The 25,228-nt window shown below is 42.3% G+C and overlaps 1 protein-coding gene across 2 annotated transcripts in view; it reads right to left on the bottom strand.

The window, feature by feature from the left end:
- The window catches only part of slc30a10 (solute carrier family 30 member 10), a 74,581-nt gene that overhangs the window by 38,660 nt on the left and 10,693 nt on the right, over window positions 1-25,228 (bottom strand). Inside the window, exon 4 of one of the 2 annotated variants that reach the window (XM_063055038.1) lies at window positions 20,197-20,381. In XM_063055038.1, the coding sequence (XP_062911108.1) occupies window positions 20,197-20,381 (185 nt within the window). Of the gene's footprint in view, window positions 1-19,444; window positions 20,382-25,228 lie in introns of those variants that run through there. The other variant, XM_063055037.1, reaches the window with a different exon arrangement.

Genomic DNA, 25,228 nt, shown 5'->3' with positions numbered 1-25,228 from the left:
CACTTTGGGTGTAACTGCCTCTCTATATGTCCTATCTATCACCCCTTCAGCCTCCTGAATGATCTAGAGTTCACCCAGTTCCAGCTCCAACTCCTTAACATGGTTTGTTAGAAGCTGCAACTGGATGCACTTCTCGCAGTTGTACCATCAGGGACATTGGAGGTTTCCCTGCCTTCCCACATCCCTTAAGAGGAGTATTCCACTACCCTGCCTGGCATCTCTAGTCTCCTAGCTGAGTAGGTATAAAGAAGAGAACAAAAAAAAAGTTTTTCTTTGCTTTCTCATAGAAGCCTCGATGAGTTAAAGCCTCTGTCCTCTTCAACAATAGCGGCTGTGACAATGGCCGCTGCGCCTGCCTTCCTTTAATTTGCTCTTGCTAATCAATCCCAAATGCCAACTGGTTGCTGGTCAAAGCTCTGGCAAAGGGAAATGCATCTGATAAAGTGACACAAATTCATTGTGACCATCTGGTCAGTGAGTTAATGGTGGGAATTGGCAAGAGACAAAACCTGAATAAAGGAAAGCTACAAAACGCAGAGTGTGTTATCATTCCCAGCAAGTTGAGCTGTGCTCACAGCCATAGAAGAACTGGGCCAATATTACAGGTAGACAAGTTAGTTCTGATGCAAATAGAAGAAGTTATGTAACATTGTTGAATTTGATATTTGGGTCTGGAATAAGATAAGGTGTGGCTCACTAAGCTTATATTAGGCCTTGTAGGAGGCCACAGACAGGTAGATCAGAGTGGGAGTGGGATGGAGAATAAAAACTAGAAACTAGGGTTGTCGTTGCTAACGGAACACAATTGTTCTGTGAAGAAGTCCCGCCCATCTGTGTTTGTTTTCTTCACTGTAGTAGAAAACAATGTAGGACACATACAAAAAGCATTTTGAGCCAAAAACATTAAATGGACTGCTCGGGGAAATCAAAAAGATAAAGAGTCAAGTTGCAGTTTCAAATGAGCTTGAATGGCATTTCAAAGATACTGAACTGAATGCTGCAAATATTCAACTAAGAACTTATACTAGAGAAAAGATAACTCCTGTGGGAATGACATTCGAAACAGTGAAATACAACAACCAACAAGCCACATTAGGCTTGTAAGTGGTAAAAACAGGAGGTCTAGCGTTGTTTTGCCATGAGTGGTTGAGACAACTACAACGTGATTGGAGACCCTGGCAAAAGAGTCAACTGAACGCGCATTAAGAAAGGTGCTGCATGATGCCACTGTGGTGTTCAAGGATGGCAATAGACATCTCAAACATATCAAAGGTAAAATAGTGTTAAATGAAAATGCCATACCCAAGTTTTACAAAGCCTGTCTGGTTCCTTATACCATCAGTGACTACATAGCCAGTGAGCTGGATCACATGGAGACTGAAGGAAATCTTTTCAAAGTTGAGTGGATCAATAACAGTGGTCCCAGTAGCCAAGAAAGATGGCTCTGTCAGCATCTGTGGTGACTCTAAGGTCAGTATCAACCCAGTACAAGAAGTAGATCAACACCCTCTGCCCAGGATAGAGGATATCTTTAAAAACTTTAAAGTGGAGGGAAATAATTCAGCAAAATGGACTTAGTCCAAAGTGTTTCTCACCATAAACACTCACAAAGGGCTTTATCATTATAATAGGCTTATCTTCAGAGCAGCATCTGAATCTTCACTCTGGCAGAAAGCTATGGACTGGGTGCTACAAGGTTATCCGGGCACTCAGTGTTACCTGGATGACATCATTGTTACCAGTAAGGATGACAAGGAACAACTCTAAAATCTCAAACAATGTTAAGAAGATCATGAGCTCAGACGCGATGCAACAATTGGTCACACCATTGATGCACAAGAACTACACAAGTGTGACAAGGGGGCTGAGAAAATTCAAGCAATGGTGGACATCCCAAGGTCAAAGGACATGTCACAGTTGCAGTCCTTTTTAGGATTTGTCAATTACTATAACAGGTTCCAGACAAACCTGCCTACTGTGCTCCACCTCTTGAACTAATTACTAGAGATCGGGAAGAAATGCCAATGGACAAAGCAGTGTGAGATGGCTTTCCAACAGGCAGAGGAAATAGTGATGTCACCTACTGTACTCACATGTTATGATACACATCATCCTATGAAGCTTACCTGTGATGCCTTGTCTTATGGTATATGTCCAGTCATGTCATAAGTTATGAGTGATGGAAGTGAAAGTCCCATAGCCTTTATATCATGTTTCCTTATTGCTGCAGAGAAAATTTATACACAGATTGGCAGAGAGGCCTTGAGTCTGGTTTGGGGTGTAATATGTGTCAACCACTACTTGTATGGGAGAGAGTTTGCCCTCATTACTGATCATCAACCACTGGTATCCATTTTCAATCCACAGAAGGGTGTTCCATTAACAATAGCAGCACGAATGTAGGGATGGGCTCTGTTTCTTGGAGGACACAATTACAGAATTGAATCAAGAGGACAACTAATCATGGAAATGCTGATGGATTGTCCTGTTTACCCTTGGGAAAGGAAATACCTGAAAATTTTACAAATTTTACTCCTCTTGACGTATTCTCCCTAATGTAGATTGAAAGTCTCCCCTAATGTAAATTGAAAGCCGAGATGATCCAAAGGGAAATCAGAAAAGATCCCACACTGTCTCGGGTCTACATGGCAATCCAAAATGGCTGGAATATGCAGCAGGAATTCCATATTCCCTCATTTTTACCAAAGCCAGTATGAACTTGCCCTTGAAAGGGACTACGTAATGTGGGATTGAGAGTTGCTGTACTATCCAAGCTGAGAGCTAAAGTGTTGGTGGAGCTACATGCCGGTCATCTAGATACGGTTGAAATGAAAGCATTGGCTCAAAGCTTTGTCTGGTGCTCTGTGCAGATCAGCAGATAGAGTAGCTTGCCATGCATTGTTCGAGATGCCAGCACATCCAGGAGGTGCCAAGAGCAGCACCTCTCCATCGCTGGAATTGCTTATACTGCCTTGGCAGAGGACTCATGTGGATTTTACTGGACCGTTCATGGTCACCAATTTCTTGGTAGTAGAGCCTGCAGCTGCAATGTGGTCAGAAGTGTTCTCAATGGCCTCCACTACAGCCTCGCACACTGTTGACGTGTTGAGAAGCATCTCCTCAAGAATTGGTGATCCTGATCACTTAGTCTGTGACAATGGGCCAAGTTTGTGGTAGAACAGTTTTAGTCATTCCCAAAAATGAATGGAATAAGATATATTTCATCTGCCCCACACCACTCAGCTACAAATGGCTTGGAGGAAAGGTTTGTCCAGAGTTTAAAGAATGCACTGTGAGCAAAGTCAGCAGAACACACTACACTGACACTGAATCAGAAGCTCGCCAATCTCCTCCTTGCATACCACAGTGCAAACACTTCACAACCAATAACCATCTCCTGGGTCCTGGGTCATCCCTTGCACTCTTGCTTGGATTTCCTCAAACCCAGTCTCAGAAGAAGTATGCAAGACAAACAGCTGAGACAAATTGTGGGCTCCTTAAACAAGGAGGTTTGATGCTTCATTCCTGGACAAGCAGCCCTGGTGAGGGACTACAGAGGTGATTAAAAGTGGGTACTTGGAAAGATTAAGGACAGAACCGGACCATGCTCCTACACAGTGGAGATTGCGTCTGATGTATTCTAGAGACGATACATTGATCAGTTGAGGATAGCAGAATCAGAAGAAAAGTGTCCGGGGCAGTCAGAACCACTTCCTTCAGTCCGAGAGTCAACTCCTACAACCACCACAAAGGAAGCCGCAGAGCCTGAGGTTGTTTCATTGCCATTGCAGAATGACTCTCCTAGTCAGGAAGCACAAGATTAAGAAGTCCTTCAGAGTGATTAAGTTTTTAGGCCTGAATAGGACAATTTAAAATTTACTATACTGTGGATATCTATATTGTAATTGTATTAAAAAAGAAATGAAAAACTAAGTAGACAATTATCCCTTTTGCCAATCAACTTCACAGCTCTTGGTTCCATCCCTCCCCCTCCTGTCTTCTCCTGTCATGTCGGGTCTCCCCCTCCCCCTCCCACTTTCAAATCTCTTACTAGCTCTTCTTTCCGTTAGTCCTGACGAAGGGTCTCGACCCAAAATGTCGATTGTACCTCTTCCTATAGATGCTGCCTGGCCTGCTGCATTCCACCAGCATCTTGTGTGTGTTGTTTGAATTTCCAGCATCTGCAAATTTCCTCATGTTTGCATAGACAATTATCCGGGCTCTTGTATTTTTCTTTTAATTAGTTTCTGGAGTTACAAAACAACACTTCACACAGATGCTGCTTTGTTTTTATTTATAAAAGATAGAGGGTAGGTTCATCAATACATTGAACCATAAAAGATCTCTTAATAATAAGAAATCATACTTTATACTTTATAGTCGCCAAACAATTGATACTAGAACGTACAATCATCATAGTGATATTTCTACTTCATACAAAGTGAAGTAGAAAGATACTGGAAACTAGGTACACTAACACTCGTACAGAGACAGGCAAGATACAACTGCTACAACTGAAGTGAATGGACATAAATAGCTGGAACAACGAGAGCTTTAACAGCAGTGAAGTAATGCCAGAAAGCGACTGATTCCAGAGCCATTCCAAGTGTAATGAATACTGTTCACCATAAGATGGCGATCCTCTCTATCCCACACATAAGGCCTAAGGAACAGAATGAAAGGAACTAACTTTTAAGTAACACAAGTACTGGTTGAAAATATTTGGAATCAGATACAGTGGCAAAACAAATAACTGAACAAATGTCAGTCTTGCAATAGTCATCAATGCCCATCAGATTGCTGCAGTCCTTCTGATGGCAGCGCTTTTTTCTGCAGAATTTGCACTCAACCTCAAAGGAATTGTTGGAAAATGCATGGCCATGCACTTTGGTAGTAGAAATAAATGTGTGGATTATTTTCTAAATGGGGAGGAAATCCAGGAATCTGAGATGCAGAGGGACTTGGGAGCCCTTGTGCAGAACACCCTGAAGGTTAACTTGCAGGTTGAGATGATGGTGAGGAAGGTAAATGCCATGTTAGCAATCATTTCAAGAGATCTAGAATACAAGAGGAAAGGCTATGTTGCTGAGGCTTTATAAGGCGCTGGTGAGGCCTTACCTTGAGTATTGTGAATAGTTTTGGGCTCCTCATCTTAGAAAAGATGTGCTGGCATTGGAGCGGATCCAGAGAAGGTTCACAAGGATGATTCCAGGAATGAAAGGGTTATCATACGAAGAACATTTAATGGCACTGGGTCTGTACTCCCTAGAATTCAGAAGGATGGGGGGGGGGATCTCATTGAAACCTTTCAGTTGTTGAAGGCCTAGACAGAGTAGATGTGGAAAGGACGTTTCCCATGGTGGGAGAGTCTAGGACCAGAGAGCACAGCGTCAGGATAGAGGGGCACCCTTTCAAAACAGAGATGCAGAGAAATTTCTTTAGCCAAAGGGTGGTGAATTTGTGGAATTTGTTGCCACATGCAGCTGTGGAGGCCAGGTTGTTGGATGTATTTAAGGCAGAGATTGATAGGTTCTTAATTGGACATGTCAAAGGTCACGGGGAGAAGGCTGGGAACTAGGGTTGAGGGGGAGAGAAAAAAAATTGGCCATGATTGAATGGAGGAGCAGACTCGATGGGCCAGATGGCCTAATTCTGCTCCTATGTCTTTTGGTCTTATGGAAAATATATTTTCAAGACACAACAGCATGAGATTTAGAAATATACCAACATTGCAAATATATACCAACTCATTAAAACAGCAGGCAATAATAAATACATTACATCTCAATAAAATCTTTCAAGCTTTCAAAAGAATAGACAAGATCATTATAGTTTGGGGGAAGATCTGCAAATCCTGAGTATACCCATGCAAACCTCTAAAGTATATCTAATAATAATCTTACTGAACATTTTTAAGTGCGACTCTGTTCCCTTAAGATTATCTCAAGTTCAATCCTGTGCAGCTAATTCTGTGGTGCTCAAGTGCATTCAACTTGAATTCCTGTTTAAATCCTTTTTGTTGTACTTAAATAACTTTATAATCAAGTGATGTGTAGACTTAATGTTTGATATATATGGAGCACCTCCAAGACGACCACAACCTTGTTGTTGGGTTTGGAGACTTGCGTGCCTCAGTGACCCAAAGAGCTATGTTGGCTGCTGTCAAGGCCTTGTGCTTTGGCTCTTGGTAGGGTCACGCATGCCAAACAGGTCAAAGAGTAGAGGCCAGACTAAGAGTAGTTCACCAGTCCTCCTTGTTCGGGGTACAACTCAGGGCTAACAACTCTAACTGGTCAAAAAAAATTGTTACGGAAACAGCAATAAAAAAATCCTTCTATATCTGTGTGCCATGGTATTCTCGAGCTTCCACCCAGGACTTGCATGGCTGACAGTAGTGAAAAGTGAGAAGAAGCTATTGGCACAATGAAGGAAGCCCTGAACACTGCCAAGACCGAGACCAAAATTGTTTTTTTGGAATGTACGAACCATGTACAACACTGGCAAGCTAGCACAAGTAACTGCGGAAATGTGTTGTTACAGCCTACAAATCAGAATACTGGCACATAACAGACAGCGACCTTGCCAAGCTGTCAAGACTCCAGACCACAAGCCTCCAGAAGATGCTCTGTATTTTCTGGCAGAGAAAAATCTCCAACCATGCCCTACTCCTTCAGTGTCATCAAGAGGACATGGCCACAATTATCATGAGGAAGCATTGGAGATAGATTGGACACATGATGAGAATAGAGGCCAATTCCACAATCAAGACAGCACTTCATTGGACCCTGAAGGGTGCAGGAAATGCAGGAGACCAAAAACAATGTAGTGCTATACCACAGAGGTAGAAATGAAGACCCTAAACCACACTTGGGGCACAATAGAGAAAATGGCTAAGGACAGACAGAGATGGAGGACCTTCATTGCTGCCCTAAATGCCAATGGCATGACAGTAAGTAACTATGGCGGAGGGCAGAGTTCCAGTGTGGTCAGCAGTTCTGTAGGGAACTATTGCCCATCCAACCACTTACACGTTTTTAATTTACACATCTACATACAGCAGTGTGGAAGTCAGAAACACACTCAAGGTCAGATGTTAGCACAGCTGATCAGCCTTACTGCTGCCGGACTGTTTGAGTCCAGTGACAGTTCTGGGTCATACAGAGATAGAGGGCTGAGTGAACTTTATACTTGGCCTTTCTGCTTCTGGAAAAGCTGTTCCTCCTATATAGACATCCCTTACTTGGACTGCAAAATCTTTGTGGAGAAGACATGATAATTGTGCACAGATTAATCTTGTTTGAGAAAGAAATTTCCCTTAAAGCTTCTTCAACACAGGTTATTTTATGAAACAATTGCTAAGAGAAAGGTTTTAATGGACACTGGGTAAACATTTGATCAGTCTTTCATCAATTTAAAAGTACTGCCAACAGATTTTAACTACCGTAAATGCACTCAACACTGAAGCAATATTCCCACACCTTCCAATTACTTAGCCATACACTATATGATTCATACATGACATTTACATAGAATGCCAGAGGGCTATGAGCATTCAAAAGTTTAGCCATATACAATAACATTTCAATAAACCTTCATCCAATGGTTAGTAAATCCAAATAGTTCATCATCTAGCTCATATGTCAATGTGCATTGTGTTCCCCTTCCACACTTTGGTCTTGTGTCCTGCACTTCCTTTCAGCTCACCAGGGCCCTGGTTTACACGCGCCAATTTATTAGGACACTGCTCTTTGAACTTCAAGCCTACTACTAAATTTATTATAACATCGTAATGTCCAAAAATGGTTAATTAAAAATGTGTCAGGTTATTAATAGAATTTCATAATACATAATATTTCATAACATATCCAAATGTAACCCTTAGGCTCGGCCTGCACTTGTTCATCTAGGGGAAAACAACTTCTGGACTTGCCAAACTGAGGAATCTTGTTTGTGTGGATGCTGCATGATGTGTTGCCCATGTAACATGCTGTAAGGTTTCACTGATAATGTAATGGTTTCTCTGTAGCAGCAATGTTTGGGTTATGACTAGAGATAACAGGGTTTGGAATACTTTTGTTCTTTCTTGTGAGTCTGGAAGAGAGATTTTCGTGGTCTTCTGCCGGGGAGAGATGAGGAGAGAAGACGCGACTGGAGAGAGTTGGTAGACCGCCAGACGGGGTGGACTTGAAGCGAGGGTCCGAAGGGCAGTGACATTCGGAGGTCGATAGTGGACAATCGGCTTATCTGTGAGCTCCAACATTGCGCAACAGACTGTTTCATAAAATTGGGACCTTTTTCTTTTTTTCCCCATTTTCTTTACTAACCATATAGTCAAAGTAAGAATTATAAAGCTTAATCGTTTAATCGCATATTGTGTACTTTTTGTTATTTCGTGGTACTGATTTGTAACAGGGGACTCATCGCACAGCATCCACCCAAACGAGATTTCTTAAGTTTGGCCAGGCCGGGGGCTATCACCCCCTATATTTAGCTGCTAGCCGAAGCGAGAGTTGCAATTGTTGGGGCAACGTTTGGGATTGATTCTGTTGGATGCTGTGTGATTACCCTGAGCAATGAACCAGTGGGGCAGATATTTGTACTCCGGATGAATTGTTAATTTCACTGTTAAGTACTGTTGAAGTTGTGATTATGGGCTGGCACAGCTCTCATTTTAATGCAGACCAGCACTGAGGTAGTGGTAGCTGGGGGTGGAGATTTCAAGGACAGGGTTCTCTCATTTCTGAGGAGTGAGGGGAAAGGGTGGTCGGATTTGGAATGTCTAATTAGTCCACGTCCCCTGGTGAAGAGTGAGAATTCTGAGTTAGTAATTACTCCTCTGGGAATAAATGGAAAAATCAGATTCAAAGTCTCAGCTATGGCAGGCTGTGCCTATTCTCTGGAATAATGCCCACCCCTAAAGGGGAGGAGGAGTATGAGACTTGGGCAGAGCAGAGCTCTCAGTTGTTAGATGAGTGGCAGTGCTCTGATGATGAAAGGCGATAGAGATTGGTTGAAATTTTGAATGGGTGGGCCGCTGACATTGTGGGAGGTGTCGGGTTGCAATCTCCCGTAATGACAACTGTCAATTCTCTGCAAGCACTGGACAATGCTTTTGGCCCGACTGGAAGCCCAATGGAGCTCATGGTGGGGTTTGAGAACATGCGTCAGGAGAAGGGGGAGAAGTTTTCTGCTTACAGTTTATCGGCGAGAGAGGCAGCTAAATTGCTCGCGGCGCAGAGGGATCATTCAGGCAGCTGATGTGGATCAGTTAAGAATGGACCAGATAGCTGGGGGCGCCCAGTCCCATGACCTGATTGCTTGGGGTCTCCGACAGTCTCGTTAGACGCGCCGCCCTCCGTCTTTTGTTGAGCTGATCAGAGCGGTACAGGAAGAGGAGAACGCGGCAGAGGTGCAAGAGGGCTCATTCAGCAGGGTACAGTCCTCAGTAGTAGTCCCCTGTGGTGAAGAGCCCACAGATAGCCTACCCCGGGGAGCGGTAGAGGAGCTTGTGGCAGAGCTGAACACAGTGATACATCGGCTGTTATCATCGGGTGTGACCTCCCCCCCCCCCATATGATGGAACTGATGTGGGGGCAGATTCCCCAAGGGGACGAACAATGCGGAGGGCTGCTGGCAGCAGGTGTCACACCAGAAGGAGAGTGAGCCCCCAGGTACCTCAGCAGGGAGAGTCATTGGGAAAACCTAGAGGAGACCCAGTGAGGGAATGGCCTGGTGTCTCTGGGGGAGTACTTTGCCAGCAATGTACCAAGGAACCCCCAAAAGCGAAAGGCTCAATTCCTGAAGGCTTAGCGCGTCCATGCTCCAGTGTGTCGCTATGAACAGAGGGCTCCGAGTTGCAGGTGGGCACGAGTGGTAGATTGGGGGAGGCCTCACCAGGTAGACCGGAAGTATCCCCAGTAGTGTCGGAACCTTAAGCGTTAGATGATGGAGTGTGGAGGTCTCAGGGAATTACGAGACCACCGGATAGGTGGCCTACGTAGCATCAGGGGAACAGAGTGTGACCCCTACTGCGTTGGGGAACTATGTCACTACCCTTTACGTCTGGATTGGACTTTGTGTTTTGCAGGAAGGGTTGGCGAATTATCTCAACATCATGAGGACATGTCTAAATTTGGTGGTGGGGGGCAGCATGTAACATGCTGTAGGATTTCACTGCTGTGTAACATGCTGTAAGGTTTCACTGATAATGTAATGGTTTCTCTGTAGTAGCAATGTTTGGGTTATGACGAGAGATAACGGGGTTTGGAATGCTGTTGTTCTTTCTTGTGAGTCTGGAAGAGAGATTTTCACTGTTTTTTGCCGGGGAAGGATGAGGAGAGAAGGCACAAATGGAGAGAGTTGGTAGACCGCCAGACGGGGTGTACTTGGAGCGAGGGTCCAAAGGGCAGCAACGATCAGAGAAGGTCGATGGTGGACAATCGGCTTATCTGTGAGCTCCAACATTGTGCAATAGACTGTTTCATAAGATTGAGCCCTTTTTTTCCCATTTTCTTTACTAACCATATAGTCAAAGTAAGAATTAGAAAGCTTAATCATTACATCTGTGAAAGCGGCTAGCTGAAGCAAGAGTTACACCCGGTTACAAATCCATACTGCAAAATATCAGATAGTACACCATATGCAATTAAATGATCAAACTTTATAAATCTTAATCTGGATAGAGGGTTAGTAAAGAAAATAAAAAGTAAAAGGACCCATTTTAAGGGAAAAGTATATTGCGCATCGTTGGAGTTCACTGTTCGTTCATTTATTCCCGTCGATCTCCAAGCATAGCTGACCCTCAGACCTTCGCTCCTCAGTCCACTCCGTCTGGTGGCCTTCCGACTCTCCATCTGCGTCCTCCCTCTCCATCGCACCCCAATGAAAGACCGCAAAAAACCTGGCTTCCAGACACACAAGCAAGAACAGCATTTCCTCATTGGCTAACCCCTGCATTCCAAAGCCCCGTTATCTCTAGCCATAACCCAAACATTGCTGCTACAGAGAAACCATTTCCTTAGCAGATGAACATTACATAGAAGCCATTACATTAGCCTTAACAGTGAAATCTTACAGTGTGTTACAAAAATATTGAATGATATTGCTGAATATCATCCAATAGTCCAGAAAATATGAGTCTAGTAAGATCTCCAAGTGTGCTGGATTATTAATTTTACTGTAGGTGGAGAAAGTTGGCCACTTGAAATTGTTCATTCATTGGAAAGCCCTGGGGTCTTCAATGCCCATTTGGAAGGTCAAACACTGACTCAAGCTTCTACTGGCCAATAATGGAGTGATATAGGAAACTGAAGACTGCCAAGCCAGAGAGGGACTGGAATGGAGAATTAAACAATGAGTAACTAGAAGGTCAGTATAACCCTTATTGCCCAAAATAGAACTATTATTCTCCAAAACTGTTGCCCACCTGCAGTTGAAAAAGGGGATGAAAGGGGAATTGAGAATCTTTTCTTCCAAGGAGAAATGGGAGTCTGGAATTCCTGCCTGAAAAAGATGGAGGCAGAAACCCACCTATGTCGAAGTCATCCAAAACAGAGAAGTAATTAGGTGGCAGAATTATTTGACTAATGTTGAATGGCATGCTAAAATATTTGATCCCTATCCACCTTTGCAGGAAACAGAACTACCACTCCTCATTCCCATGTTCTTCTCTGCAACCCCTTCCCATCTGCATATGCATTGTTAAATTGTTTCAGCAAGAAGATTTTCTCCAACAAACCCATTTGTTTCAGTTTTTATTGAATGAAGAACTCTACATACTGCAGCAGGTAGTTTTGTTCTTCCAATGAGAGCAACATTTCAAGTAAGTACACTACATTTGTAAATACTCATAAATTTCCAATAGCACAAACTCATACTGTATTTGAAGGTAATTTTACAGTAGTAAGCAATTAAGGCATATTGCTACCATTGGTACTTATAGACAATAACACTTTCATTGAATACAGCACAGTATCGTACAGTATATATAAACAAACAAATTGAGTTTTCAGTTTCAGCTCGAAGGAAAAAGTGGTCTTATCATTTGCTAAAAAAAAACGATATCTGCTGCACACCAGGTCCATTCCAGGAGATAATAATCTATTTGTAATAGTGATAGACATCTAATTCCAGCATTAGACCCAATGTATTTTATCTAATATTCTTATTAGGTTTCAATATAGAATTGTAGTTCTCAAAGTGGGTGGTGTCGCACCCTCCCTCGGGGATGGTGGGAGTTTTTAAGGGGCCGATAAAGATAAAGGGGAAGTTAGAGGGGGCATTCAGTAGCAAGTGGGGCAACTGAGGGATTACTGACTCAAGTTAAGAAATGAATTACTTATAATAAGCATTTGATCCTCAATGCCTTATGACTGATTACAATGATCATATAATCACTCATCTCTTGCTAACCCATCATTCTTTTACACTTTGCTTAAAGCACGAAGTTGTTAAAATGCAATGTGACACTTCTATATTTCAGAGATGGTTTGTGTGCTTCATACAACACTTCATTGCCCATTGCTAAATCTGGAAAGCCCCATACAGTTGGAGAAGAACTGATTCCGCCAGCAGCAAGGGGAGTTCTGAGTATGGTTTTGCATAAGTCAACATCCCCAAACAATTAAAGCAATTCTGCTCAGTGACAACTCTGTTCAAATACGAATAGATGAACTGTCTGAGAATATGTAAGACACATTATGCAACATATTTAGGACAAAAGAATTTGCTCTGCAATTGAATGAGTCAACTTTGCCAGGCAACAAATGTTTTCTTCTCAGTTATGTTTGCTTCATATAAGATGAAAGCATGGCTGAAAGGTTGTTTTTGTGCAAGAAGACTCGAAACAGATACAAATGGGGAATCAATATTTTGGATTGTTGAACAATTTTTCAAAAAGAAGAACATTCCGCTCACCAACATTCTTGCTTCTGCCTCAGATGGAGAACCATCAATGACACCACTGTGGGGCTGTTACTTCATTTGAAAAAAAAATTGTAGCTAACACATTTACTGTAATTCACAGACAGCATCTTGTCACAAAAAAAACCTAAGTGATCAGCTGCAGAAATCATTTAATACTGTTATCACAGAAGTAAATAAAATCAGGTCCCATGCTCTCAATTCTCAACTATTTTGAGAGTTTTGTATTGAGAATCATGAAGAGATTGAATGCTTGCTGTTGTACACAGAAGTCAGATGGCTCTCAAAAGGAAACTGCCCGAGATGCTTTTATGCACTTGTTGAAACTGTGATAAAGTTCTTTGAAGAACCAAATGCTTCATTCAATAATTAACTCAAGAATATTAGGCATGATATTGTTTACTTGCCAGAAGTATTTGCAAAATTTAATGAAAATAATCTTCAATTGTAAAGAAATCATGTGAATCTTACCAAAGTCAAATCAATCAACTCCACATTTCTGTCCAAGTTAACCCTATTTAAGTGCAATAGTTGGACTACTAATGTGTACTCTAAAATTGCTGTTGAAAACTGCTTTAACTGGATTGAAATTTTTAAAAATTTTTATTTCTACCTTTAAATAGATTTGAATAATTTTTGCCATCCATACCCCTGCCATCTCTTAAGCATTGAAATTGAGCTCACATCCTCCATTAATACTAGCAGCTCCTTCCACAATCCTCTGAGTGAAGACGTTTCCCCCTCATTGGTGAAGACATTTCCCCCTCGGCTTAAACTTTTCACCATTCACACCTAACCCATAATCTCTGGTTGTAGTCCCACCCATTCTCAGTGCAAAGAGCCTGCTTGCTTTGACCCTATCTATACCTCTTATAATTTTGTATACCTCTATCAAATCTCCCCTCAATCTTCTATGTTCCAAGGAATAAGTCCAAATGTATTCAATCTTTCCTTATAACTCAGGTCCTCCAATCCTGGCAGCATCCTTGTAAATTTATTTGTACTCTTTCAATGTTATTTACATCTTTCCTGTACGTAGGTGACAACAACTGCATACTATACTCCAAATAAGCATCACCAATGTCTTATACAAATTCAACATAACATCCCATTTCCTACACTTAATACTTTGATTTGTGAAAACCAATATGCCAAAAGCTTTCTTTACGACCGCATCTACTTGTGTTGCCTCTTTCAATGAATTATGGACCCGTATACCCAGATCCCTTTGATCTACTGCACGCCTCAGTGCTCTCCCATTTACTGTGTAAGCCTATCCTGCTTGGTCCTACCAAAATATAACACCTCTCACTTATCTGCATTAAATTAGCATCTCTGTTATACTAATCCCAGCATACAGACCGCTCGTCAGGCACCCCAGACCAGTTCAGAAGCAGGTGAAAACCTGGCCAGCAGGAGCCATCTCTGCTCTTCAAGACTGCCTTGAGCACACTGACTGGCACATGTTCAGGGAGGCTGCAACCGATGGCCACTCTACCAACTTACAGGAGTACATGGCATCAGTGACTAGCTACATCAGCAAGTGCATCAATGACATCACTGTGGCCAAGACCATCACTACACACGCTAACCATAAGGCATGGATGACCGTGCGCTGCTGAGGACCCGTGACTCCACCTTCAGAGCAGACGACAAGGCAGCTCTAACAACAGCGAGGGCCACACTGTCCTGGGCCATCAGAGAGGCAAAGCATGCACATGCCCTGCGAGTCCACAGACACTTCCAGGACAGCAGTGACACGCGGCACATATGGAAGGGCATTCAGGACACCAGCAATTACAAGACAACATCACCTGCCTGTGCTAGTGATGCCTCCCTCCCAGATACGTTGAACAACTTCTACACTCATTTCGAGGCGGAAAATGACGTGGTGGCGAGGAAGACCACTCCTCCTCCCAATCACCCAGGTGCTGTGTCTTACCGTGGCCGATGTGAGGAAAACTCTATGCAGGGTCAACCCACGGAAGGCTGCTGGACCAGACAATATTCCTGGCAGACTGCTCAGAGGATGTGCAGACCAGCTAGCAGATGTTCTCACTGACATCTTCAACATCTCTCTGAGCAGCACCGTCATTCCAACGTGCTTCAAGGCCGCCGCCATCGTCCCCGTGCCAAAGAAGTCTTCAGTATCCTGCCTCAACGACTACCGCTCCATTGCACTCACATCCATCATCATGAAGTATTTTGAGAGGCTCGTCATGAGGCACATCAAGACCCTGCTGCCCCCCTCACTGGACCCCCTGCAGTTCGCATATTGTCCCAACTGCTCAACAGACGACGCCATCGCTACCACCCTCCATCTGGCCCTCACCCACCTGGACAAAAAAGACACGTACATACGAATACCGTTCATAGACTTCAGCTCAGCATTCAACACAATCATTCCTCAGCACCTGACTGGAAAGCTGAAACTGCTGGGCCTGAACACCTCCCTCTGCAACTGGATCCTAGACTTCCTGACTGGGAGACCTCAGTCAGTTCGGATCGGGAGCAGCATCTCCAACACCAACATACTGAGCACGGGGGCCCCCCCAGGGCTGTGTGCTCAGTCCATTGCTGTTCACTCTGCTGACCCACGACTGTGCTGCAACACACAGCTCGAACCACATCATCAAGTTCGCCGATGACACGACCGGGATGGGTCTCATCAGCAAGAAGGATGAATCAGCATACAGAGAGGAGGTGCAGTGGCTAACAGACTGGTGCAGAGCCAACAACCTGTCTCTGAATGTGAACAAAACAAAAGAGATAGTTGTTGACTTCAGGAGGACACGGAGCGACCACTCTCCGCTGAACATTGTCGGCTCCTCCGTTGAGATCGTTAAGAGCACCAAATTTCTTGGTGTTCACCTGGCGGAGAATCTCACCTGGTCCCTCAACACCAGCTCCATAGCCAAGAAAGCCCAGCAGTGTCTCTACTTTCCATGAAGGCTGAGAAAAGTTCTTCTCCCACGCCCCCACCCACCCCGGCATCCTCACCACATTCTACAGAGGATGTATCGAGAGCATCCTGAGCAGCTGCATCACTGCCTGGTTCAGGAATTGCACCGTCCTGAGTCAGCTGAGAAGATCATCGCGGTCTCTCTTCCCGCTATTACAGACATTTACACTACACGCTGCACCCGCAAAGCTAACAGCATTATGAAGGACCCCACGCACCCCTCATACAAACTCTTCCCCCTCCTGCCATCTGGCAAAAGGTACCAAAGCATTCGGGCTCTCATGACCAGACTGTGCAACAGTTTCTTCCCCCAGGCCATCAGACTCCTCAATACTCAGAGTCTAGACTGACATCTACATCATTTATTATTATATTGTAATTTTTTTAGATTGTCCTCTACTGTGCCTATTGTAACTGTTTTGTACACTTTATGCAGTCCTGTGCAGGTCTGTAGTCTAGTGCAGTTTTTATATTGTTTTACGTATTCTAGTGTATCCTTGTTGCTGCCTCACATAGTCTAGTGTAGTTTTGTGTTATTTCATGTAGCACCAGGGTCCTGGGGGACCGTTGTTTCGCTTTTACTGTGTATTGTACCAGCAGTTTATGGTTGAAATGAAAATAAACTTGACTTGAAATTACATCTGCCATTTTTCAGCCCATTTCTCCAGCTGGTCCAGATCCTGTTGCAAGCTCTGATCATCTTCCTTGCTGTCTACTTCACCTCTAATCTTGGTGTCATCCACACATTTGCTGATCCAATTAACCACATAATCATCCAGATCATTGACATAGATGGCAAACAACAGATCCAGCACCATTCCCTGCATCACACCACTAGTCACAGGCCTGCAGTCAGAGAGGCAACCATCTACTACACCTACAAAACCAATGTCTAATCTAATTTACTACCCCATTTTGAATACCAAGCAATTGAACCTTCTTCACCTACCTCCCATGTGGGACATGGTCCATGCAGACAATGTCCACTGCCTTGCCTTCATAAACTTTCCTGGAAACTTCCTCAAAAAACTCTAAGATTGTTTAGATGTGATCTACCATGCACAAAGCTACGCTAAGCTAATAAGGTCTGGGAATCAAGGGGGCAATAACCCAAAAATATTTAGGAACCACTTGATATGAAGAAGACCTTTCAATTCTCCACAATATTATAGCAACAGACACACAGTACATTCTAATCTCAATGAATTAAAATTTGAAGTTTATTGTACATAAATAATATTCTAAATCTAGAGCTGTAGGGGTCACAACTTTGTTATAAGTGGGGCTAATATTGATAGGAAATAATCACATTGCCAAATAATCCACACCAAATATCATGGTTGTGCTAATTAACAGTTACAGAAGTCAAATATTCCCTTCGCGGTTACAGTTCATTTCTGAATAGGATAATGACCTGATGTTATTATTTACCAAAATATTTTTTCCCTGAATATGCATAAATACATTTACAATATCCATGTTTGATCCAAACTCAGACTTAAATCACTGAAATGCCATCACACACCCAAATTCCTTTAACTACATATTTTAAAGTGATAAAGCACGAATTCCTTTAAACTCAACAAACCAGCTGTACAAAAGTAGAGTTCATGCAAGTTACTGTCAGATTTTAAATCTCTCTGCAACAGTACATCAGGTCTTGTAACCCTGGTGTTTTGGACTGCCTGATGGTTATAACCCTTCTGTGTGGAGACCCTTCTGCATTAGTGTATACTGTTATATGGTGCAAAGCTGTGTGACTGTGGCTTCAGGTATGCTAGACCATGAGATTAACACAGAAAAGGATTTAAAAACGTTGAATGCCCAGGAAGCCATTCTCTTCTTGCTCCAGTGAGGAAACCTTCCATCCAATTTATTCACTGACTTATCCTTGAAACAACACATTAGTTCAATTGAAGCACGTACACTTTTCTCAGAGCAATAAAATCCAGTTTTAAACTATTCTAACTTTCCAGGCTAATATAGTTGAATGTTCTGTTCTTAGAAGGCAAAGAGAACCAAGACATTCAAGGCCTGTTTTCAAGTAGAATCCCTCAACTATTTTCCTTATCTACTGCATTGTTTTATGTGAATCATTAATCAATACTATATCATTTATATAGACAAAAATCCACAATCTTCCCTACCAAACTTACATAAGATATCCATAAAGTAACACAACAAGATATGAAACAGAACATACCCCTGCTTCACCCCTCTTCTAATTAGAGTAGGTTTAGTAAACTCCATTCTGCTGTGGTCAAAGTACATGCCACCAACTAAACCAATAAATTGATCATTAATTCTCTGCCAACATTCATCTCTCACTTTATAATCAATGGAGTCAAAGGCATTGACCAGGTCTACAAAAAACATAGTTAAATTTTCTTTTCCTTTAACATCAATATCAGAATATTTTCATCCCATCCAGGAACCTCAGCTGAAACCACTTTAAGATGCTGAGTTAAAAAGATAGATCAGCCAACCTTTCATCTATTTAAGAAAAAAAGAGAAAAATTTGACCAGTATCTAATTATTAATACTCTAGTGTTTTGCAATGTCATGCATATAAGAAAGTGTCTTATTGGCCTTAACCTAATCAAGCACCTTCCTCCATCTCATCTACTTTAAAAGGAAACTGAATCTACATTTATGCATCAAGATTTATCCTCAAGGGTGTCTTTCTTAAAATGATCAAACAGTGCTTGTCGATAGCTTGCCTAAAACGAAGACTAAGTTTATTCACATCTATCTTTTATATATTCCCTATTAGAATTGCATTCATATAAATCTGCAATTAGCCATATGTACAAGGAAGAGGCCTCCAGAAACTAACCTACTGGTGTTATTTTCTGTTTCTGGAAACATTTATCCCCTGTAACTCACCATAAACTGGCACTGCCATCCACATAGACCACTTCCTGTTGAACCATAACCAGATCTCAAGGATGTTTGAAAGCTGGCAGGAAGACAGATCTACAAAACACTTCTGAAGTATCTGCCTCACACAGAAGATCAGCAGCATTAATTAGAAAAGCAAGCTTCTTGTAGAAACTAATTCTAGATGAATTCCAAGGAAGTTACAACATCCCAGAGCAATCTAGAAGTATCTATAGACTCTACAAGGATGTACTGACAGATAAGCACGATGGCCTATTCTCATCAAAGAAGACCTCTTGCTTTATAGGTGAATGCATAATTTGACATCTTCCTCTCACCTCGACAACATTCCAACATCACTAAAATTACCTATTTCCATCAGAATAGATGGAATTTTGACCTGTTTTGAATACAGAGAATATAGCTGATATTCTACCTTTATTCTAGGAAATCAGTAGGTAAAAATATGATGATACATCATGTTTACTCATTTCACCCTATTACAACCATAATCTAATAACTGAAATGTATATTCAAATGAAAATTACAACACATACAGTAATTGTAATTTTTAAGAATGAGAACAATTCAGACAAATGCATTTGAATTAGTAGCAAGTAGAAAAAATAGCTGCTCAACAATTATGTTCCAGAGCAGTTAGTTTGATCACCCCAATAACTGTTGACTACACAACCTGGAAAATTTCTGAGCATTTTTTATTTCAGTTTTCAAACCAGTAATCCATTGCAGTAAATCTGATGCAACTGCCTTGGCTGGACATTTCATTTCAACTAAAATTAGGTATAGCTAAAGATTTCATTCAGATTTAGTATGTAAATTAAAGATTGTAAGAGGCAAAAACATAGCTTAACATCCTTCACAAATTTCATAGTCACTTAGCCCTAACATTAAAGGTATACAAATAACTTCACTTTCCATTAACCCTATTTTATCCGTAAGCTTATTTCAAACTGGCTATAATGAGGAAGTTGAACCTTAGCTCAACAAACTTCAAACCTTACTATTCTGTGCTCTTCTTTAGCACATTAATTTTTTTTAAAGTACCTACCCTAGATTCAACTTTAATTTGAAATTTGACTGTATTGTCAAAGGAAATACACTCGCTACAGTGAAGAACTCTGCAAATGTAATAGTCCATCTGTGTCTTCCTTTTCTTCACTTATTTCTCCCTGTATTCCCAAACTGTGAGGTGAAATATTGGAAGTTTCTTCGATGTTATTTTCCTCTACCCTATTTCTCCTGTGGCCATTACAGGAGGCTTCTGGAAGATTGTTACTCATCTCTATGTAACCCTGCACATCAACATCATAATGTTTTTGTGGAATGCAGCACAGTTGATTCTCACATTCTGGTAACATACAGGGGAAATTGCATGTTAAGTCAGAATCGTTTACTCCTTCAGAAAATTCTACCTGGATGGTTACAGAGTGAACTCCTGCATTGTGGAAGACCTCACGGATTTGTAACCCTGCTGTTTTGTACGTAGAAGGATCCAGGCATTTCACATGAAGTGAAGCGATATTCTTCCCTCCAGCAAGTTCCCAGATATGGAGTTCGTGAATCCCATATACTCCATCAACTGAACGCAACTTTTCATCTGCAGAACATAGGAAAGAGTACTGAAGATTTTAATCAATAAATAAAAATAGTGTGTAATTTAAGTTTATCAGAGCTTTACATTTGACTGTCTTCCAGTAAACAAGATCAGTCTGATAATTCACATCAAAGTTGCTGGTGAACGCAGCAGGCCAGGCAGCATCTCTAGGAAGAGGTACAGTCGACTGAAACAGATGCTGCCTGGCCTGCTGTGTTCACCAGCAACTTTGATGTGTGTTGCTTGAATTTCCAGCATCTGCAGAATTCCTGTTGTTTCAGTCTGATAATTCACTGGATTGGTAGAATCCTGGATATTGAATAGAGACAGAGAAACATGCCAATTTAAATACTCAAACATCTCCATTGGGGGAGTTACCAAGTCTCGAACATTTTGCTTAAAAGACCATCTCAGTTAGAGAGGAGTAAAACTGATTAAGCATATTCAGCTGGGTCATTCTGAAGGAACAATATCAATTAAAACTAGAAACACCTCAAACTGTTGTAAACCTCTGTAACTACGGTATACATTGAGGAACAGCAAGAGAGAACCCTGAAGCAAGTATGTAAAAGCTTCCTCAATGGATGCATATTATGAAAATATCATCTATAAAAATGTGTAGATGTATGCTTTCAGCCAGTTATCAAAGTTTCATCATATACAAGAACCAAGATTTGAATCAGAACCTTTTCATACCTACTCTCTATAAAAGAAATATCAAATAGTAATCACTTCAATTAAACCAATTTAAAACTATATCAATTGTATTCTCCAGACACATTTCACATGTTAACTGTACAACTTAAATGCAGATGCACTGAATCTTTTTCGTAATCCCATTAATCTCTTTTAGCAAAAGTATTGTTGTAATATTTGGATCTATTAGCCAAGAATTAATTTGTTTTGCTCTCTTTTCTGCTTTTGTAGATTCAGACTCTTATTCAGCTATAGTTCCACAACACTTCCCCAACGACAGAATGACAGTGATTGTCAATAGGCTTTTCATTATAGATTTTAAAAAAGCCTACTGACAATGAGGGAGATTTTTTCATAGTTCTACTTATAACCACTTTATAATATATTTACATGTAATATATGAAAATCAATTAATTCTAGTGGCATGTAAAGAGGAACCCAAATGACCCAAGCAGAACAGTAAAAATAGTGATCAGACCCTCTTGATGGAAAACATTAAAAGAATCAATGGACTTTAAGAATTTCAACCTCTTTCCTTTGCGAATTCTGTTTAATGCTCAAGCCTACACCAACATAATTTCATTAACAGACAGCTGTTCCTGAGCCTTCACCCAACTTCTTAACATTCTAAGTTATTGAAACAGTGAATTTTTAAATGCAGCTTTTTATGTGTAACTTTATCAAATATTTTCTGGAGTTCAATTACACTTGATATGGCTTCAGAATCTATTTGAGATATAATATAATTCTGCATCACATGAACCCACTGTACAATGTATTGCACGTGACAACTTAGCCATTGATGAGGATTAGGATAAACTTTTTGATATATTTTAGTATTCGTATAATACACTGAACCGGGGTTTCCCAACTCAGGCTCCATGAGAGGTTGCTAGGGGTTCTGCGAGGGATCAGGATAAAAAACATTGTTTTTTGAACTAGCGCTCACCATGGTGAGCAATCTCAGTTCAGTATGGCAGTGTGCAGTGGGACCGTGTTTATTTGGTTGAGTCCATTCTCAATCTTTGACACGAAATACGGGAGGCAGTTGATAATTGGTGAGCACTGTATTGCACAGAGGGGAGGATGGTAGGCTGATAATTGGTGAGCACTGTATTACACAGAAGGGAGGACAGTAGACTGATAATTGATAAGCACTGTATTACACAGAGGGGAGGACGGTAGGCTGATAATTGGTGAGCACTGTATTGCACAGAGGGGAGGATGGTAGGCTGATAATTGGTGAGCACTGTATTGCACAGAGGGGAGGATGGTAGGCTGATAATTGATGAGCACTGTTTTACACAGAGGGGAGGATGGTAGGCTGATAATTGGTGAGCACTGTATTACACAGAAGGGAGGACAGTAGACTGATAATTGATAAGCACTGTATTACACAGAGGGGAGAACAGTAGACTGATAATTGGTGAGCACTGTATTACACAGAGGGGAGGATGGTAGGCTGATAATTGGTGAGCACTGTATTGCACAGAGGGGAGGATGGTAGGCTGATAATTGATGAGCACTGTTTTACACAGAGGGGAGGATGGTAGGCTGATAATTGGTGAGCACTGTATTACACAGAAGGGAGGACAGTAGACTGATAATTGATAAGCACTGTATTGCACAGAGGGGAGGACGGTAGGCTGATAATTGGTGAGCACTGTTTTACACAGAGGGGAGGATGGTAGGCTGATAATTGGTGAGCACTGTTTTACACAGAGGGGAGGATGGTCGGCTGATAATTGGTGAGCACTGTATTACACAGAAGGGAGGACAGTAGACTGATAATTGGTGAGCACTGTATTGCACAGAGTGGAGGATGGTAGGCTGATAATTAGTGAGCACGGTATTACACAGAGGGGAGGACAGTAGGCTGATAATTGGTAAGCACTATATTACACAGAGGGGAGGACGGTAGGCTGATGATCAGCACTGTATTACACAGAGGGGAGGACAGTAGGCTGATAATTGGTGAGCACTGTATTGCACAGAGGGGAGGATGGTAGGCTGATAATTGGTGAGCACTGTATTGCACAGAGGGGAGGATGGTAGGCTGATAATTAGTGAGCACGGTATTACACAGGGGGGAGGACAGTAGGCTGATGATCAGCACTATATTACACAGAGGGGAGGATGGTAGGCTGATAATTGGTGAGCACTGTATTACACAGAAGGGAGGACAGTATGCTGATAATTGGTGAGCACTGTATTGCACAGAGGGGAGGACAGTAGGCTGATAATTGGTGAGCACTGTATTGCACAGAGGGGAGGATGGTAGGCTGATAATTGGTGAGCACTGTTTTACACAGAGGGGAGGATGGTAGGCTGATAATTGGTGAGCACTGTATTACACAGAGGGGAGGATGGTAGGCTGATAATTAGTGAGCACTGTATTACACAGAGGGGAGGACAGTAGGCTGATAATTGGTGAGCACTGTATTGCACAGAGGGGAGGATGGTAGGCTGATAATTGGTGAGCACTGTTTTACACAGAGGGGAGGATGGTAGGCTGATAATTGGTGAGCACTGTATTGCACAGAGGGGAGGACGGTAGGCTGATAATTAGTGAGCACGGTATTACACAGGGGGGAGGACAGTAGGCTGATGATCAGCACTGTATTACACAGAGGGGAGGACGGTAGGCTGATAATTGGTGAGCACTGTATTACACAGAGGGGAGGATGGTAGGCTGATAATTGATAAGCACTGTATTACACAGAGGTGAGGACAGTAGGCTGATGATCTGCACTGTATTACACAGAGGGGAGGACAGTAGGCTGATGATCTGCACTGTATTACACAGAGGGGAGGACGGTAGGTTGATAATTAGTGAGCACTGTATTACACAGAGGGGAGGATGGTAGGCTGATAATTGGTGAGCACTGTATTACACAGAGGGGAGGATGGTAGGCTGATAATTAGTGAGCACTGTATTACACAGAGGGGAGGACAGTAGGCTGATGATCTGCACTGTATTACACAGAGGGGAGGATGGTAGGCTGATAATTGGTGAGCACTGTATTACACAGAGGGGAGGATGGTAGGCTGATAATTAGTGAGCACTGTATTACACAGAGGGGAGGACAGTAGGCTGATGATCAGCACTGTATTACACAGAGGGGAGGACGGTAGGCTGATAATTAGTGAGCACTGTATTGCACAGAGGGGAGGACAGTAGGCTGATAATTGGTGAGCACTGTATTACACAGAGGGGAGGATGGTAGGCTGATAATTAGTGAGCACTGTATTGCACAGAGGGGAGGATGGTAGGCTGATAATTGGTGAGCACTGTATTACACAGAGGGGAGGATGGTAGGCTGATGATCAGCACTGTATTACACAGAGGGGAGGACGGTAGGCTGATAATTAGTGAGCACTGTATTGCACAGAGGGGAGGACAGTAGGCTGATAATTGGTGAGCACTGTATTACACAGAGGGGAGGACGGTAGGCTGATAATTAGTGAGCACTGTATTGCACAGAGGGGAGGACAGTAGGCTGATAATTGGTGAGCACTGTATTACACAGAGGGGAGGACGGTAGGCTGATAATTAGTGAGCACTGTATTACACAGAGGGGAGGACAGTAGGCTGATGATCTGCACTGTATTACACAGAGGGGAGGGTGGTAGGCTGATAATTAGTGAGCACTGTATTACACAGAGGGGAGGACAGTAGGCTGATGATCTGCACTGTATTACACAGAGGGGAGGATGGTAGGCTGATGATCAGCACTGTATTACACAGAGGGGAGGACGGTAGGCTGATAATTGGTGAGCACTGTATTGCACAGAGGGGAGGACGGTAGGCTGATAATTGGTGAGCACTGTATTGCACAGAGGGGAGGACGGTAGGCTGATGATGAGCATCAACTGTGTTTTCCAAACATTGAATGGACTCACCGAACTCGGGCTGTGACGTCAGCCTCTCCCTCCCAAATTACATCCACCAACTTCCCCTTACGCACCACTAACTGAGTTATGGAAGCAAACAAACTCTACCAGTGTAGTAGAAAATTGGAGGCAGGTTTTCATTCTAATGACAGTTCAGTGTGGCGATTTTTGAAAGGAAATGTGAGATAGAAGAGGAGAATTCTAGACCTAGGCCTGCAGACAATTCTGATAAGGTTAATGATGAAGAATTATAATCTTCT

This window comes from Mobula hypostoma, chromosome 8, assembly GCF_963921235.1.
Source record: "Mobula hypostoma chromosome 8, sMobHyp1.1, whole genome shotgun sequence".
Classification (NCBI taxonomy): domain Eukaryota; kingdom Metazoa; phylum Chordata; class Chondrichthyes; order Myliobatiformes; family Myliobatidae; genus Mobula; species Mobula hypostoma.
This window is presented reverse-complemented; position numbering and strand designations above follow the sequence as displayed.